Consider the following 17975-nt stretch of genomic DNA (forward strand, 5'->3'; position numbering starts at 1 on the left):
GTTTTGGATACAATGTTACATAAATCAATCAAGTTTTTGCATCAATGAAAAAAATAAAAAAATATATGTTTATTTAACCAAAACAATATAGCTAAAACACATTTTCTTCTGTTACAAAATAGATTAACCAAATAGATATAATTATAAGGTTGGCTGAAAGGCGGTGTTTCCCACTTACGAGTCAGGTGGCGATCCCGGGGAGCTGTTGCTCCCGCCGTCCATCTTGGGCTTGCGCAACAGGTCGTAGGTCACAAGGTCGGTGCCACGGGCGATGAGCTGGGGCAAGGGGGGTACGGCTGAGCCGTTGGTGAGGGGCGAGGGTTTCCGGGTCACCCCCACGTCCAGAGAGAGTCCATCGTCCGACAGCAGGCCAGATGAGCCGGGGAGGCGAGCTACCAAACGCTTGTTCATTTTACGGTACCTACGAACAGAAAATACAGTTATACTTCTGGCCTTGGAGGCTTGCTATTAACAAAATACAGTTTTAATTTTACAGTAGCTATAAAACAGAAAAGTCATCCTATCGTAGATTTAAAAATTAAAAATATACACCAAGTGGAAGAGGTTTTAAAACAGTGCCATTCTAAGTGATAACTATCAAACTCAGAAAGAGGTAAGAGCAAAATATGTTTAGGTGTATTGATTTAAATGGGGAAAAAGGGCAGAGAGTGCGCTATTCCATTTCAATCAAAAGGGTGGTGGTTGTGAGGTGTTTATATTTCTGAAAGGGACTTACTTCTCCAGCTCCTCCTGAGAGTGGGCGAAGGTACAGCTGGCTCCTCGGGGACAGCCCCCCTTCTGCTTCATGTCCCGACACATGTAAGTCTTGTACTTACTGTGCTGGGGGGGCTGAAGAGAGAGACATTTTAGAGTAACCACGTTTCCAGCCACAGTTTTTATTCGACAGCTGTGATGGAAAGTTGCAGTAGAATTTTATACATGCAGACAGATAATTTGTTTGTTCAACATGGTGGGATCTTTTTGTGTCTGTAAAATTAATTATGTGAGAAATGGCGTCGGAAACGCCATTACTTCCATCGAAATAAACCTCGAAATATCGAAATAAACCTGGCGTCACACGATAATATGGTGTGTGGTGCTCCCACTACGACTTGGGAAACCATGCAGTTTATTACAGGTTTTAAATATCGAGGGTTCTATTCTGGTGACCTGATGATCGATGCTTAACTGACAAATAAAAATATTCTTGCTCTTATCCATAACAATCTCATGTAGACTTGCCTACACGCAAAGCCTACCTGCACTGTAACTGAGCTGTTGGCTAGAGAGCACGTGGCAAGACCAGAGTGGGCACATTTGCTATTTAACACAACAGCTTCTGACATAACTGTCCGTAGAGTTGAAAATAAGATGGAAACACATTGCACTTTAGAATTTTATTCGGTACATGGAAACTTGGAAGTGAAAAGGTACATTGTGTGCTCTATTTTCTTCACGCAAATTTTAGATCATTTGCCTAAAATTCTGTCACAAATTGGATGGAAACTTACAGTGCCTTCAGAAAGTATTAATACCCCTCGACTTATTCCACATTTTGTTTTACAGCCCGAATTCAAAACAGATTAAAATGATATTATTTGCAGTTTTACTTGTTGCAAACAGGACACAGAAGGAGGCTTCCTTCGTTTCACTCTGTCAATTAGGTTAGTATTGTGGAGCAACTGCAATGTTGTTGATCCTCAGTTCTCTCCTATCACAGCCATTAAACTGTTTTAAAGTCACCATTGGCCTCATGGTGAAATCCCTGAGCGGTTTCCTTCCTCTCGGGCAACTGAATTAGGAAGGACGCCTGTATCTTTGTCATGACTGGGTGTATTGATACACCATCCAAAGTTAAATTAATAACTTCACCATGTTCAAAGGGATATTCAATATCAGATTTTTTTTATTTACCAATAGGTGCCCTACATTGCGATGCATCGAAAAACCCGTGTTTGAAATTCTCTGCTCTACAGGATAGAAGATTCTCCCAATGAGCCAATATTGTACAAACTAAGAAAATGTGAAATAATTCTGATATCTGTATCTTATCTTTAAAGTAGATTTTGAAAGACCTATGCCATATTAAATCCCTTTTTGTCAAAGTCAGTTTTGCCACATATTATTTGAAACATGACAGGGCAATCAATAGTACAATTGGGAAGTACATTACATTTTGGAACGTTGCACCTTAAAAGCAACATTTATATTACTCTATACAGTGCCTTCAGAAAGTAGTCACACCCTTTGGCTTATAATCATTAAGGACTGGGGATCATAGAAGAAAACCTGGTTCAGTCAGTCTGCTTTCCACCAGACATTGGGAGATGAATTCACCTTTTAGCAGGACAATAACCGAAAACACAAGGACAAATCTACCCTGGAGTTGCTTACCAAGAAGACAGTGAATATTCCCGAGTGGTCGAGTAACAGTTTTGTCTTAAATCTTCTTGAAAATGTATTGCAAGACATGAAAATGTTTGTCTAGCAATGATCAACAACCAATTTGACAGCATTCAAATCAAGTTTTGTTTTTCAAATCCGTTTTGGAATACTGACCAAACAGCAAGTTACAAGGTGACCAAATTGGATGCGTGTTCAGACAGCAGTCATTTGCTGACATGGCTACGCTAGTTGTCATAGTAACGACAGGCGTGCGCACAGTGGTGTAGGCCGATTGGTGTTAGTCCTCGTTGTCCCTATCACTCAGAAGTTCAAAATCTGTAACACAACATGTGGAATAAATCAAGGTGTATGAATACTTTCTGAAGGCAATGTATATATTTTTTTTCCTCTCTGACATGTCGCGACCCACCACTAACATGTCCGCAACCCACTTTGGGTCGTGACCAATAAAGTCTGCTGTAGAGTGATCAGACATAGCGAGCAAGGCGTGTGAGCTACGGTACCTGTTGTGGGTCGGCTCCCTTTTTGCTGTGGTTCTGGATGAAATCTACCAGGCCGTGGACTACAGTCTTCACCGCCACCAGACCCTTCTCCAGCTGCTCCCACGTGGGAGGGGGGGCGTCTAGAGACCCAGAGAACGGAGGGAGATAGGAGTCAATATTTGGCCTGAAGGAGTATAACACAGCATTACAATAGTGAGGCTGATAACTTAGATATCTTGGTCGGATATCTAAGTTATCTAAGATCAAGATATCTTGATCTTATGTCAATGATAAACATTAACTCTTAATATAAATTATTTATAGGCACTGTGCTCAAAGTGCTAAACAACTTATGGCTGCAGGGGCAGTATTGAGTAGCTTGGATGAAAAGGTGCCCAGAGGTGCCCAGAGTAAACTGCCTGCTCCTCAGTCCCAGTTGCTAATATATGCATAGTATTATTAGTATTGGATAGAAAACACTCTGAAGTTTCTAAAACTGAACTGTTTAAATGATGTCTGTGAGTATAACATAACTCATATAGCAGGCAAAAAAAATGGGAAATCTGAGGTTTGTAGGTTTTCAACTCATCGCCTATCGAATACACAGTGGGATATGGGTCAATTTGCACTGCCTACGGCTTCCACTAGATGTCAACAGTGTGTAGAACCTTGTCTGACGCTTCTACTGTGAAGTGGGGCCGAAGTAAACGAGAATGAGTAAGGTCTATCATGAGCTGACCATGCTCTGACCATGCGCGTTCACATGAGAGGGAGCTCTGTTCCATCGCACTTCTGAAGACAATGGAATTCTCCGGTTGGAACATCATTAAAGATTTATGTTAAAAACATCCTATCCTTTTGACATTTCGTCTGCTTTTAGTGAACGCGCTTCCTGACTTTGGATTTGTTTACCAGACACGCTAACAATAATAGCTATTTGGACATAAATTATGGACATTACCGAACAAAATGAACATTTCTTGTGGGAGTCCTGGGAGTGCATTCCGACGAAGATCAGCAAATCTTTAAAATGGTGTGAAATTCTTGTATGCTTGAGGAATTTTAATTATGAGATTTGTTGTTTGAATTTGGCGCCCTGCACTTTCACTGGCTGTTGCCATATCGATCCCGTTAACGGGATTGCAGCCATAAGAAGTTTTAACAGCCCCAAAAATAAAAATATGCACATAGTGCATTTGGAAAGTACTCACACCCCTGGACTTTTCCCACATTTTGTTACAGCCTTATTCTAAAATGTATTAAATGATTCCTCCCCCCTTCAATCTTCAAACAATACCCCATAATGACAAAGCAAAAACAAGTTAACATTTTAGCAAATGTATTAAATATAAAAAACTGAAAATGTCACATTTACATAAGTACTCAGACCCTTTACTCAGTACTTTGTTGAAGCACCTTCGGTAGCGATTACAGCCTCGAGTCTTCTTGGGTATGACGCTACAAGCTTCGCACACCTGTACTTGGGGAGTTTCTCCCATTCCTCTCTGCAGATCCTCTCAATCTCTGTCAGGTTGGATGGGGAGCGTCAGTGCACAGCTATTTTCAGGTCTCTCCAGAGAGGTTAGATAGTGTTCAAGTCCGGGCTCTGGCTGGGCCACTCAAGGACATTCAGAGACTTGTCCCAAAGCCACTCCTGCGTTGTCTTGGCTGTGTGCTTAGGGTTGTTGTCCTGTTGGAAGATGAACCATCGACCCCATTCTGAGGTCCTGGAGCAGGTTTTCATCAAGGATCTCTGTACATTGCTCCTTTCACCTTTGCCTCGATCCTGACTAGTCTCCCAGTCCCTGCCGCTGAAAAACATCCCCACAGCTTGATGCTGCCACCACGCTTCACTGTAGGGATGATGCCAGGTTTCCTCCAGACATGATGCTTGGCATTCAGGCCAAAGAGTTCAAACTTGGTTTCATCAGACCAGAGAATCTTATTTCTCATGGTCTGAGAGTCTTCAGGTGCCTTTTGGCAAACTCCAAGCAGGCTGTCATGTGCCTTTCACTGAGGAGTGGCTTCTGTCTGGCCACTCTACCCTAAAGGCCTGATTGGTGGAGAGCTGCAGAGATGCAGGCCACTGATCTTGGGGAACTTTCAATGCTGCAGAATTTTTTTGTTACCCTTCCCCAGATCTGTGCCTCAACACAATCCTGTCTCAGAGCGCTACGGACAATTCCGTCGACCTCATGGCTTGGTTTTTGCTCTGACATGCACTGTCAACTGTGGGACCTTATATAGACAGGTGTGTGCCTTTCCAAATCATGTCCATTCAATTGAATTTACCACAGGTGGATTCCAATCAAGATGTATAAACCTCTTAAGGATGATCAATGGAAACAGGATACACCTGAGCTCAATTTCGAGTCTCATAGGAAAGGGTCTGAATACTTATGTAAATAAGGTATCAGTTTTTAATTTGTAATATATTTGCAAACAGTTCTAAAAACCTGTTTTCACTTTGTCATTATGGGGTATTGTGTGTAGATTGCTGAGGGGAAAAAATATTTAAGACATTTTAGAATAAGGCTGTAATCTAACAAAATGTGGATAAAGAAAAGGGTGTGAATACTTTCCAAACGAACTGTATATACACTATATATACAAAAATGTGTGGACCTCTTCAAATTAGTGGATTCGGCGATCAGTCACATCAGGTCCGGACAGGAGTATAAAATTGAGCACACAGTTATGCAATCTCCATAGACAAACATTGGCAGTAGAATGGCCTTACTGAAGAGCTCAGTGACTTTCAATGTGGCACCGTCAAATTTTCCGGATTGACTGACCTTCATGTCTTAAAGTAATGGACTGTAATTTCTCTTTGCTTATTTGACTTGTTCTTGCCATAATATGGACTTGGTATTTTACTTATCTTCTGTATACCACCCCTACCTTGTCACAAAACAACTGATTGGCTCAAACGCATTAAGGAAAATAAACAAATTAACTTTTAACAAGGCACACCTGTTAATTGAAATGCATTCCAGGTGACTACCTCATGAAGCTGGTTGAGAGAATGCCAAGTGTGTGCAAAGCTGTCATCAAGGCAAAGGGTGGCTACTTTGAAGAATCTCAAATATGAAATGTATCTTGATTTGTTTAACACTTTTTTGGTTACTACATGATGTGTTATTTCATAGTTTTGATGTCTATTATTCTACAATGTAGAAAAAGTACAAAAAAAATATAAAAACCCTGGAATGAGTAGGTGTCTCAAATTTGACAGGTACTGTATGTTAATATTTAATTCAGTGATTTAAATTATGACCCCAGCCTATTGCAGCAGGCTAATGGGAAACAAGCACTTCTTACTGCGAAATTGCCTCGTAATTAATGAATAAATTAGTCTTCATTTGAACTAAGCAAGCTGCTAATTCGTTCAGTTTACATCTTGTCTACATCTTGTTTAGGCTACTGTAAACTATCTGAAATTAGATGTAGGCCTATCAGGGGCTATAGGTTAAATGCTTTTATCTAAGAAAACTATGGCTAAATGTAATTACAATCATAAAACCAGATTTGAGTCTGTAGCCTAAACCAATTTTAATGAAAAGTCAATCTCGCCAATGGGCCATTTATAAGGGTTTGTAGTCTTAACATCTGGCACATAATAACAGCACAATTGCCAGAGAATAGACTAATATTAGTTTTTTTGTGTTCACCCAAGTGTTTCTTGCTCAGAGATTGAGATCCTCTGTCCAGCTTTCATCACTCAAACTCTCCTGTCGGATTTATCTATAGTTATGCACATGCGCAAAGAGGATTGATTTACATTTATAAACCTGGTTTGAGCCCTGAATGCTGATTGGCTGAAAGCCATGGTATACTTTTTACTGTTCTATTTACAGTGGTAACCAGTTTATAATAGCAATAAGGCACCCCGGGGGTATGTGGTATATGGCCAATATATCATGGCTAACGACTGTATCCAGGCACTCCGCTTTGCATTGTGCTTAAGAATAGCCCTTAGTCGTGGTATATTGGCCATATACCATAGCCCTTGTGCCTTATGACGTAATATAGGAATTTGAATGTGACAAGTGAAAAAGACAATTCGCCCTTATAAAACTCGCCATATACTTTTCCATCAATGGATGCCGATTTAACTCGTTTGACTGCTATGATTACCGTAAGCAATGTCATAGCTTGCAATAATTCTTATTTTGAGGAAAACCGAATTTCGCTTCTAACGTGAAAATCCTTAATTGGCTTGATAAAGTTATGGGAAAAGGGTGTATGGGCAAAAGATCTCTTGATCCAAAAACAAACACAAAAAAATGGGCTAGTTTTCAGGCCTTCTGGGTAGGGTTTGAATGCTCATTGAGCTAGATTTTTTTAGCTTGACCTGGCAACACTGCATAAACATTCTTATGGTATACTTCCCCGTATCATTCATGGGTTTACTAACTCATGGTTAAACACACAGTGTCCTGTAGGCCTAGATGCTAACCATATAAATGAGAACGTGTAAATGAGAACGTGTTCTCAATTTGCCTACCTGGTTAAATAAATAAATAAATAAATATACACCCCCCTTGCCTATTACTGCCACTCACATACATAAATATATACACACACACACACACATATATAAGCCAGGGCCTAAAATGAAAACTCGCCACCTGCGGGTAGATTTTGGCATTGAGATGTCTATTTCACCAGGCACATCGGCGTGTGGTCTGGGCTCCACAGTGCGAGCATGTCACTCACATTTGTGAATGAAAATAGTCAAGTATGATCACATTTATAAGATAATGAAAACAGCTAGTCACATTTAAAGTATTTCTGCCGTTTTGATTCATAGCTGGTAAATGAAATCGCACAAAGTCAAAGAACTACGAATCCTATATAGCCTATTCTACCTCGTGCTGCAACACTGTCTAGCTGGGGGCTGAGCACACGTTAAGAGCTGGGTGAAAGACTCATTCTTTAGAAGCGGTGCACACAGGCATAAAAGTTGGTCTAATTTACTTGAAACTAAAGTCTACTGAAGTGAGACTTTGTCCGTTTCTTGGCTATTTACATTGTTTTGTTCATAAGGTAGATTGTTTTTCTATGTTGGAGTTTCAATTGTTAGGGAAGAGAAGACAATCCTACTAGTCAGACTCAATCTCACACGCACAAACATGACTCGAGTCGCTTTACCACGGTAACATCCCACCCTTAAAGGGGCAGGTGAACATTTATCTCATCTGTGATATTTTGGTTAAAAGACACCGGTCACAAAATGAACTGAAACATACCACATTAGTTCTTACTAGTAACTAATGTATTGTTTTAGAAACATTACAAAGCATTACAAAGCTCACTCATCCTCTTTTGTTTTGGTGTAATTTTGGTAACAACAACAAAATATCTGGTAAAAGATCTGAGTGACTGGTAGATTTTTAAATCTACCAGTCACAGTGGCTCGTAGACCAAAAAGGTAATTTTATGCCCTGATAAGACCTTGGTTCTATCAGGTGGGGCCTATTTCTCTATCAGTACTAGCCTAGTTAAAGAAATAAGAAAGCTGCCTGAAAAAAAGAAGGGTAACACATACACACAAGTATGACAATACGGCTGTGTTTACATAGCCACTATCTAAGAACCCAAATCTGATTTTCTTTCCATATCCGTTTTCTATTTTTTTCCTGACTGTCCACACTCAGAATTACATGTGACCCATATCAGATTTGCACACTCACACTGATGTATCCTCTGAAGTAGTACACCGATGCAATGGTCATTTCATGTCACTTCTCCTTCTCAAACATTTGGGGTGGTTGTCATGGTAACAGCAGGTCACGTGCAACAACCAAAAAACACTTCAGAGCAAAATGATCTTATCTGAGCGTGTAGACAGAGGTCGCAAATGGTGGATCGGGTTTGTATCAGGATTGAGATTCACATATGCAGGTGGTCTAAAAATCGGGAAGTCAAAAGATGAGATTCCATGTGGTTGTTAAACATAAGGAAAAACACCAGATAGGTATCAGACATGCAAATAATTGGGAAAAGAATTTGGCTGTCTGGGTACTTCACTCCCTCTCTTTCAAACATAGGCTACTGCTTAAAGGGCTCTTAAACAAAAGTGCTTCAATGAAACGGTACTTGGAATGACAGATAGTCAAAATCCATAGGTGAGATGAGTCATAAGGGCCAATGAGTCGTGCTCATTTGAAACAGTCTGATAACATCACAACTTCTTCTCCCTGACCACAGCCACATGCAGCTCAAACAAACAAACCCAACCTGTTCTACACTGATTGATTGATTCTTTACCACTTAACTATTGGAAAGCACTGGGCTGTATTTCATTCCAGAAAGTTCAAGAAAACTCCCTCTTTGCACTTGTTCCCTGCCCTTTGAGAATTTGATGGGACCGAAAAGGGGAATGCAATAGTTTGGCTAAGTTCCTGGTAATGCGTTCAGCTAATTGGTACCATCAGTCCCATAATGGGGACAACACAAAAACAGGAGTGACTTGGAGAACAATTTTGAATGCGGAAAGGCAGACCTGGTGTGTCTGTGGTTCGAATACAATCTTCAGTTGCATGCATCATTGTCACGCTTTGGCCCTGAGCGGGGTGTGTGATGTGCATGGGAGCCAGCGTGTGTGTGTGTGTGTCTCACCGGGGCTCGGGTCGATGTTGGCCAGGAGCTCCAGGTGTGGTCGGAGGCGGTTAAGGTTGGCGGGGTCGCCCGTCCTCTGCAGGGCAATGGTCAACTCCTGGACGCTCTGGGCAAACGAAGCCGGTGTCTGCAACTGGAGGGGACACGGGATATTAATGACATTTCTACTCAGCATTTGAGTGCCTGCACCTGGATTTTCTCCCAGTCTTTTGTGAATATGATCATTCCTGCTATCCTGTATCCTATCAGCATTGTTTGCAATAACATGTTTTCTATTGTGAAGGATTGACCCACAGACAGAGTGCTGCTCCTTTAGTGGAAGCTTATGGGTATTTTGTGGTTTCATGTGTGCACACAGACAGTTATATAAACAAATACACAAACTGATAAGTAGATGCTTACATGAGTGAATGTGGGATTTTTGTTAATATGCGTAACTGACACACACCTCGTTGATAATGGACTGTACGACGTACAGTACCAGTCAAAAGTTTGGACACACCTACTCATGCAAGGGTTTTCTTTATTTTCTACATTGTCGAATAATTGCGAAGACATCAAAACGATAAAATAATAACAGATACGGAATCATGTAGTAACCAAAAAAAGTGTTAAACAAATCAATATATATTTTATAGATTCTTCAAATAGCCACCCTTTGCCTTAACATCTTTGCACACTCTTGGCATTCTCTCAACCAGCTTCACCTGGAATGCTTTTCTAACAACCTTGAAGGAGTTCCCACACATGCTGAGCACTTGTTGGCTGCTTTTCCTTCACTCTGTGGTCCAACTCATCCCAAACCATCTCAATTGGTTTGAGGTCGGGGGATTGTGGAGGCCAGGTCATCTGATGCAGCACTCCGTCACGGTCCTTGGTCAAATAGCCCTTATACAGCCTGGAGGTGTGTTTTGGGTTATTGTCCTGTTGAAAAACAAATGATAGTCCCACTAAGCACAAACCGTATGGGATGAATATCGCTGCAGAATGCTGTGGTAGCCAGCTTGTTAAGCAAAGCACCCCCACACCAACACACCTCCTCCTCCATGCTTCACGGTGGGAACCAAAGGACAGATATCCACCGGTCTAATGTCCATTGATCGTGTTTCTTGGCCCAAGCATGTCTTCTTATTGTTGTTGTTTCTTTGCAGCAATTTGACCATGAAAGCCTGACTTACGCAATCTCTTCTGAACAGTTGATGTTGAGATGCTTCTGTTAATTGAATTCTGAAGCATTTATTTGGGCTGCAATTTCTGAGGCTGGTAACTCCAATGAACTTATCCTCTGCAGCAGAGGTAACTCTGGGTCTTCCTTTCCTGTGGTGGTCCTCATGAGAGCCCGTTTCATCAAAGCGCTAGATGGTTTTAGTGACCGCACTTGAAGAAACTTTAAAAGTTCTTGAAATTTTCAGGATTGACTAACCATGTCTTAAAGTAATGATGGACGTGTTATTTAATACGTGTTATTTCATAGTTTTGAAGACTACACTATTATTCTTCAATGAAAAAAAATGTAAAAACAAAAACCGTGGAATGAATAGGTGTGTCCAAACTTTTGACTGGAACTGTACATGACAGCTACTTCTAGGACGAGTAACATAGACCTAAACAGACGCAGACACTTTGTCGAAGACACACAGGTACCTTGTCAATGATGGACTGCATGTGGGACTTGTGTGACTGGTCCCCGTAGAGCAGGGAGGACCACTGGTCAGGGGCGATGCGGAGGCCGCCCTCCATGGCGATCTGGACAATCTGGGAGTCATGTTCGCGCCGCAGCGCCTCGTACGTCCGGAACTCTTCCTTCAGCTGCATCAGCGACGAGTCCTCGTCCCGCTTGGTCACCTAGACAACCGGGAAAGAGGGAGTTAGGTTAGAGTTTCCTAAAAACACTGGGTCAGGATCTACTGATTGGTTATAGATGGTTTAGAGAATTTTAGGAAGGTCATAGCCCAAAACATGTTTGTGAACCATGTGGCCTATGCTGGGTCATATTCATTGGAGCACACTCTAGCGAACGTTCCAAAACACTATACAACAGAAAACAAAACTGTGTTTGTTATTGGAGAACGTTAGATAGTACCTCTCCATTTCACTCCGGTTTGTACCAAATGAACATGAACCAGCTCCTAGAACTGTGTTTGTGTGTGTAGGTAGAGTCAGACCTACCTTAAAGCAGGAGGCCCTGTAAAGGAGTTGCACCACGTGGCCTATGCTGGTTTTGGAGGCCTGGGGGAAGCGTGGCTCCAGCCGCTGGACCACGAACAGCACCAGGACCTTCCTGGACAGGGCCGAGCCGTCCTCCAGAGCCAGCAGCACCAGCTTCAGAGCCTCCTCCTGCATGGCTGGGAGGGAGAACGCATACAAGTAGGTTTAGACCACAAGCACAGCCACAGCTTTTGAGAAGACATTTGTGTAAGTTTGAAAACATACAAACATTTACAGTAGTAAATGTCATTGTATAAGACAGTGTTTCTCTAACCTATCCTTGGGGACCCACAGATGTTTCACAAATTTGCTGTCGTCCTGAACTAGCAGTGATTCAACTAGTCAAGAACTTGAGGATTAGCTCTGGATGATCTGGGAGTTTGCTACGGAATAGATCAACTGGAAAATGGAACAGCTGGGGGTCTCCGAGGAGAGGTTTGAGAAATTCTGGTATAATCAAGGCGGGTGTGTGTGTAAACTTGATATCATCCTACCTGGGCCCAAAAACTGGCAGCCCCTGGCCCGGACGGCGGCCCACAAATTGGACGACAATTGCTGGGGATTTTGGTGCTGCAGGATGAGCTCTGTGACCGTGCGCTCCCCCAGAGATCTTGCTGCCCTCATGGCCCGCACCCGGCCCTCCTCCTCCACCAGCTGACAGTGGACCAGGGTCACCAGCTTCCTCTGCATGGGTCGACTCAGCATACTCAGGGTCGTGCTGTTCAGACCCACCCCTGGTGAAAAGACAACGGGAAGGAGGTTGGGGGGTGGAGAAAGAGACACCATAGAATGGTTTTTAATTTTTTAAAATACACATTTGAAGTCGGAAGTTAACATACACCTTAGCCAAATACATTTAAAATCAGTTTCACAATTCCTGACATTTAATTGTTTTAAAAAGTACCTGTCTTAGGTCAGTTAAGATCACCACTACATTTTAAGAATGTGAAATGTCAGAATGGAGAAAATTATTTATTTCAGCTTTTATTTCTTTCATCACATTCACAGTGGGCCAGAAGTTTAAATTGTTTAACTTGGGTAAAATGTTTCGGGTAGCCATCCACATGCTCCCCACAATACGTTGGGTGAATTTTGGCCCATTCCTCCTGACAGAGCTGGAGTAACTGAGTCAGGTTTGTAGGCCTCCATGCTCGCACACACTTTTTCAGTTCTGTCCACAAATGTTCTATGTGATTGAGGTCAGGGCTTTGTGATGGCCACTCCAATACCTTGACTTTGTTGTCCTTAAGCCATTTTGCCACAACTTTGGAAGTATGCTTGGGGTCATTGTCCATTTGGAAGACCCATTTGCAACCAAGCTTTAACTTCCTGACTGATGTCTTGAGATGTTGCTTCAATATATCCACAATTTCCCTTCCCTCATGATGCCATCTATTTTGTGAAGTGCACCAGTCCCTCCTGCAGCAAAGCATCCCCAAAACATGATGCTGCCACCCCCGTGCTTCACGGTTGGGATGGTGTTCCTGAGCGGTATGACGGCTGCATGGTCCCATGGTGTTTACACTTGCATACTATTGTTTGTACAGATGAAAGTGGTACCTTCAGGCGTTTGGAAATTGTTCTCAAGGATGAACCAGGCTTGTGGAGGTCTTGGCTGATTTCTTTCGATTTTCCCATTAAAATCAAGCAAAGAGGCACTGAGTTTGAAGGTAGGCCTTGAAATACATCCGCAGGTACACCTCCAATTAACTCAAATGATGTCAATTAGCCTATCAGAAACTTCTAAAGCCATGACATAATTTTCTGGAATTTTCCAAGTTGTTTAAAGGCACAGTCAACTTTAATGTATGTAAACATCTGAACCACTGGAATTGTGATAGTGAGTTATAAGTTAAATAATCTGTCTGTAAACAATTGTTGGAAAAATGACTTGTGTCATGCACAAAGTAGTTGTCCTAACCTACTTGCCAAAACTATAGTTTGTTAACAAGAAATGTGGAGTGGTTGAAAAACGAGTTTTAATGACTCCAACCTAAGTGTATGTAAACTTCCCGACTTCCGACTGTATTGCCGATAGATTGCAGCTTGCATAAATGTTATTGTCTGCATCACTTCCAATCCCCCAATTTTTTGGTAAAAATATTTAACAAATAAAAGTACATCATCTCTTTTAAGTATATTTTCCCTAACCCTACCACCCCTCCCCTAATTGGAGTAAACTAATGGACAACACTTAGCCTTCTACTTCCAGCATATACTACAGTGCATTCGGAAAGTATTTAGACCCCTTGACCTTTTCCACATTGTTAGATTACATCCTTATTCTTAAATTGATTAAATAGTTTCCCCCCCTCATCTACACACAATACACCATAATGACAAAGCAATAAACAAGCTTTTAGAAATATCACATTTACATAAATATTCAGACCCTTTACTCAGTACTTTATTGAAGCACCTTTGGCAGTGATTACAGCATCGAGTCTTCTTGGGTACGTCGCTACAAGCTTCGCACACCTGTACTTGGGGAGTTTCTCCCATTCCTCTCTGCAGATCCTCTCAATCTCTGTCAGGTTGGATGGGGAGCATCGCTGCACAGATAATTTCAGGTCTCTCCAGAAATGTTTGATCGGGTTCAAGTCCGGGCACTGGCTGGGCCACTCAAGGACATTCAGATACTTGCCCCGAAGCCACTCCTGCGTTGTCTTGGCTGTGTGCTTAGGGTTGTTGTTCTGTTGGAAGATGAACCGTCGACCCCAGTCTGAGGTCCTGGGAGCTCCGGAGCAGGTTTTCATCAAGGATCTCTGTAGTTTGCTCTGTTCATTTTTCCCTCAATCCTGACTAGTCTCCCAGTCCCTGCCACTGAAAAACATCCCCACAGCATGATGCTACCACCACCATGCTTCACCGTAGGGATGGTGCCAGGTTTCCTCCAGGCGTGACGCTTGACATTCAGGCCGAAGAGTTCAAATCTTGGTTACATCAGATCAGATAATCTTGTTTCTCATGGTCGGAGTCCTCATATGCCTTTTGGCATACTCCAAGCAGGCTGTCATGTGCCTATTACTGAGGAGTGGCTTCCGTCTGGCCACTCCAGCATAAAGGCCTGATTGGTGGAGTGCTGCAGTGATGGTTGTCCTTCTGGAAGGATCTCCCATCTCCACAGAGGAACTAGAGCTCTGTCAGAGTGACCATCGGGTTCTTGGCCACCTCCTTGACCAAGGCCCTTCTCTCCCGATTGCTCAGTTTGGCTGGGCGACCAGCTGTAGGAAGAGTCTTGGTGGTTCCAAACATCTTCCATTTAAGAATGATGGAGGCCACTGTGATCTTGGGGAACTTCAATGGTGCAGAAATGTTTGGCACCCTTCCCAAGATCTGTGCCTCGACAATCCTGTCTCGGAGCTCTACGGAAAATTCCTTCTTCCTCATGGCTTGGTTTTTTTCTCTGACATGCACTGTCAACTGTGGGACCTTACATAGACAGGTGTGTGCCTTTCCAAATCATGTCCAATCAATTAAATTTACCACAGTTACCACATGTCCAATCAAGTTGTAGAAACATCTCAAGGATGATCAATGGAAACCGGAGTCACCGGAGCTCAATTTCAAGTCTCATAGTAAAGAGTCTGAATACTTACGTGAATAAAAAAATGTATATATATAAATATGCAAAAATTAAATAAAAATAAAAAATAACTTTTTACTTTGTCATTATTGATTAGGGTTAGGTTGATGAGGGAAAAAACTATTAAATCAATTTTAGAATAAGGCTGCAATGTAACAAAATATGGAGAAAGTCAAGGGATCTGAATATTTTCAGAATGCACTGTACATTTTACGGACACAATGTATTTTACAATAGTTCCCTTTTGTTTGTTGTTAATCCCATCCTCCAGCTACCATCAACCCCTCTGCTCTCTCTCTGAAGACCTTCCATTTTTGATGTGTATTTGCCATATATTTTTTAACTGTGCTGTTTCACAAAAGTTCTGAAGCTATATACATTTTACAGACACAGTATATTTTACATTTGTTCTCTCGTTTTTAGTCCCACCCTTCAGCGACTCAATCCCTCCCATCTATCTTTTAACACCATCCATTTTTTTATGTGTATTTGCCATATATTTTTCAACTGTGCTGTGAGGTTTCACATAAGTTCTGACCCTTTCTATTCTCATAGTTTCTACAGATTGTAAATTAAATATATTTTTCTGCTAAAAGTATCATTTTATTATTGCTCTATTGACTATGACTTTTTCAAATAACCCAGGAGTGCCATTTGCAGAGTTAACTCAAGGTAAATGTTGCAATTCTTTAGCCATTCTACTGTTCTACTATCATCTACTACTATACCAGGGACCCATTCTACTATCATCGTCCTGAGTCAGAGCTGGTTCAACACTGTGTATGCGGGTGCGTTTTACCTCTGGTGTTGCTGAGGGGTTTGAGGTAGAGAGCCAGCTCCTCCACACACTGACTGGCCTCCTCATAGTGCTGCGCGTCTTCTGGGCTGGTGATAAGGGCCACCGGATGGACCTTGGGAACCTGGAATTGATGGGACACAAGTGGCACAATGGAATATTAATATATAAAAATAAACAATTAAAACACGTGTCACATTTAATAGGATGCTGGGAAGTGTGTAAATGGGTTAACATTACACAGTCAAATAATCAAACAAAGACCTTTGTTGGTTTATAATATAATTAGATGAAGTAATCAATACAGTTATGTATTGAGTGTTCAGGTTCTACTTCCCCTATACGCAGTGACATATACTGAACAAAAATATAAAACACAACATGCAACAATTTCAAAGGTTTTACTGAGCTACAGTACATATAAGGAAATCAGTCAATTTAAATAAATTCATTAGGCCCTAATCTATGAATTTCACATGACTGGCCAGGGGTGCAGCCATGGGTGGGCCTGGGATGGCATTGACCCACCCACTTGGCAGCCAGGCCCACCACAGTGATCGTGAGGTGATATAGAGCAGCAGCTGTTGCATCCTGAGGTATCTCCATGAAAATACATAATCTGAGTGATTGATAGTTGGTATTCAGCAGTCATAAAAAGTACTTTGAAGAACTACAAAAGAGTGATTGTCGGACAGCATAGGCAACAGCACTACAGAGATGAGATTTCTTAGAAATAATAAAGTAATAAAATAAAACAAATGTAACATTCACAATTGCACTGACCACACACCCACCACCTAAGCCCCTTTTTGATTCTGGAAAAACCCTGTAGTTCTTATAACTGTATGTCAACGGGCATAGACACGCACTGAGTAAAGAGAATTGACCAAACTTCACAGCTATAGCATCTTTGACACCCTTGGCTGGCTATGTGAGTCAAATTTTTTCACAGATTGTCACTCTTAATAGAGGAAACAGTGTGATGACAGCGCGTCTTGGCAGTAATAGTAATGTTACCTGACAGGCCATCTGGCAACTTGACGAAAAAATTGATCAATATCTGCCACACCACTCTGCATCAGAACAATATCCTTTCACATCGACAACATTAGTGATCCCACAACACTACTGTGCCATCACCACACTCCAAAAAACAATCCAATAAAAAAGTGAGAGACACCCTGGTGAGTAACATCCCAAACAGAAAGTACCTTTTGTGATTTAATATATAGTCAGGTTTCCATTGACCCAGGTTTATTCGACAAAAGCAATCTGTAATGGAAACGGCAGATATAGAATACATTTTCTAAAGGAGAGACAACATTTATCAAACGTATTTATAAAGCCCTTTTTTACATCAGCAGATGTCACAAAGTGCTATACAGAAACTCATCTTAAAACCCCAAACAGCAAGCAACGCAGATATAGAAGCACGGTGGCAAGGAAAAACTCCCTAGAAATGAAGTAACTTAGGAATAAACCTAGAGAGTTCCAGGCTCGGAGAGGTGGCCAGTCCTCTTTTGGCTTTGCTGGGTGGAGATTGTAAGAGATCATGGCCATTTAAGGCCAGATTGAACATCTTGAAGAACAAACGTTCATAGATGACCAGCAGGTTCAAATAATAAATCAGTGGTTTTAGACTAGAGGGTGCAACAGGTCAGTACATCAGGAGTAAATGTCAGTTGGCTTTTTATAGCCGAGCATTCAGAAGTCGATACAGCAGGTGCGGTAGAGAGAGAGTTGAAAACAGTAGGACCGGGACAAGGTAACACGTCCGGTGAGCAGGTCAGGGTTCATTAGCCACAGGCAGAAGAGTTGAAACTGTTCAATAAAATGCTAATTAATTACTTAAAAATCATACAATGTGATTTTC

The 17975-nt window shown here is 41.7% G+C and overlaps 1 protein-coding gene across 2 annotated transcripts in view; it reads right to left on the reverse strand.

Moving 5' to 3' along the window:
- LOC129814282 (roquin-1-like) overlaps positions 1 to 17975 on the reverse strand; it is a 36203-nt gene that overhangs the window by 13658 nt on the left and 4570 nt on the right. For both annotated transcript variants that reach the window (XM_055867308.1, XM_055867307.1), the window contains exons 3-10: positions 16106 to 16226; positions 12215 to 12454; positions 11682 to 11857; positions 11157 to 11357; positions 9513 to 9645; positions 2910 to 3028; positions 737 to 849; positions 179 to 421 (exon numbers count right to left, since the gene is read on the reverse strand). In XM_055867308.1, coding sequence (XP_055723283.1) covers positions 179 to 421; positions 737 to 849; positions 2910 to 3028; positions 9513 to 9645; positions 11157 to 11357; positions 11682 to 11857; positions 12215 to 12454; positions 16106 to 16226 — 1346 coding nt within the window. The remainder of the gene's footprint in view (positions 1 to 178; positions 422 to 736; positions 850 to 2909; positions 3029 to 9512; positions 9646 to 11156; positions 11358 to 11681; positions 11858 to 12214; positions 12455 to 16105; positions 16227 to 17975) is intronic.

This window comes from Salvelinus fontinalis, chromosome 17 (genome assembly GCF_029448725.1).
Source record: "Salvelinus fontinalis isolate EN_2023a chromosome 17, ASM2944872v1, whole genome shotgun sequence".
In the NCBI taxonomy this organism is placed as follows: Eukaryota; Metazoa; Chordata; class Actinopteri; order Salmoniformes; family Salmonidae; genus Salvelinus; species Salvelinus fontinalis.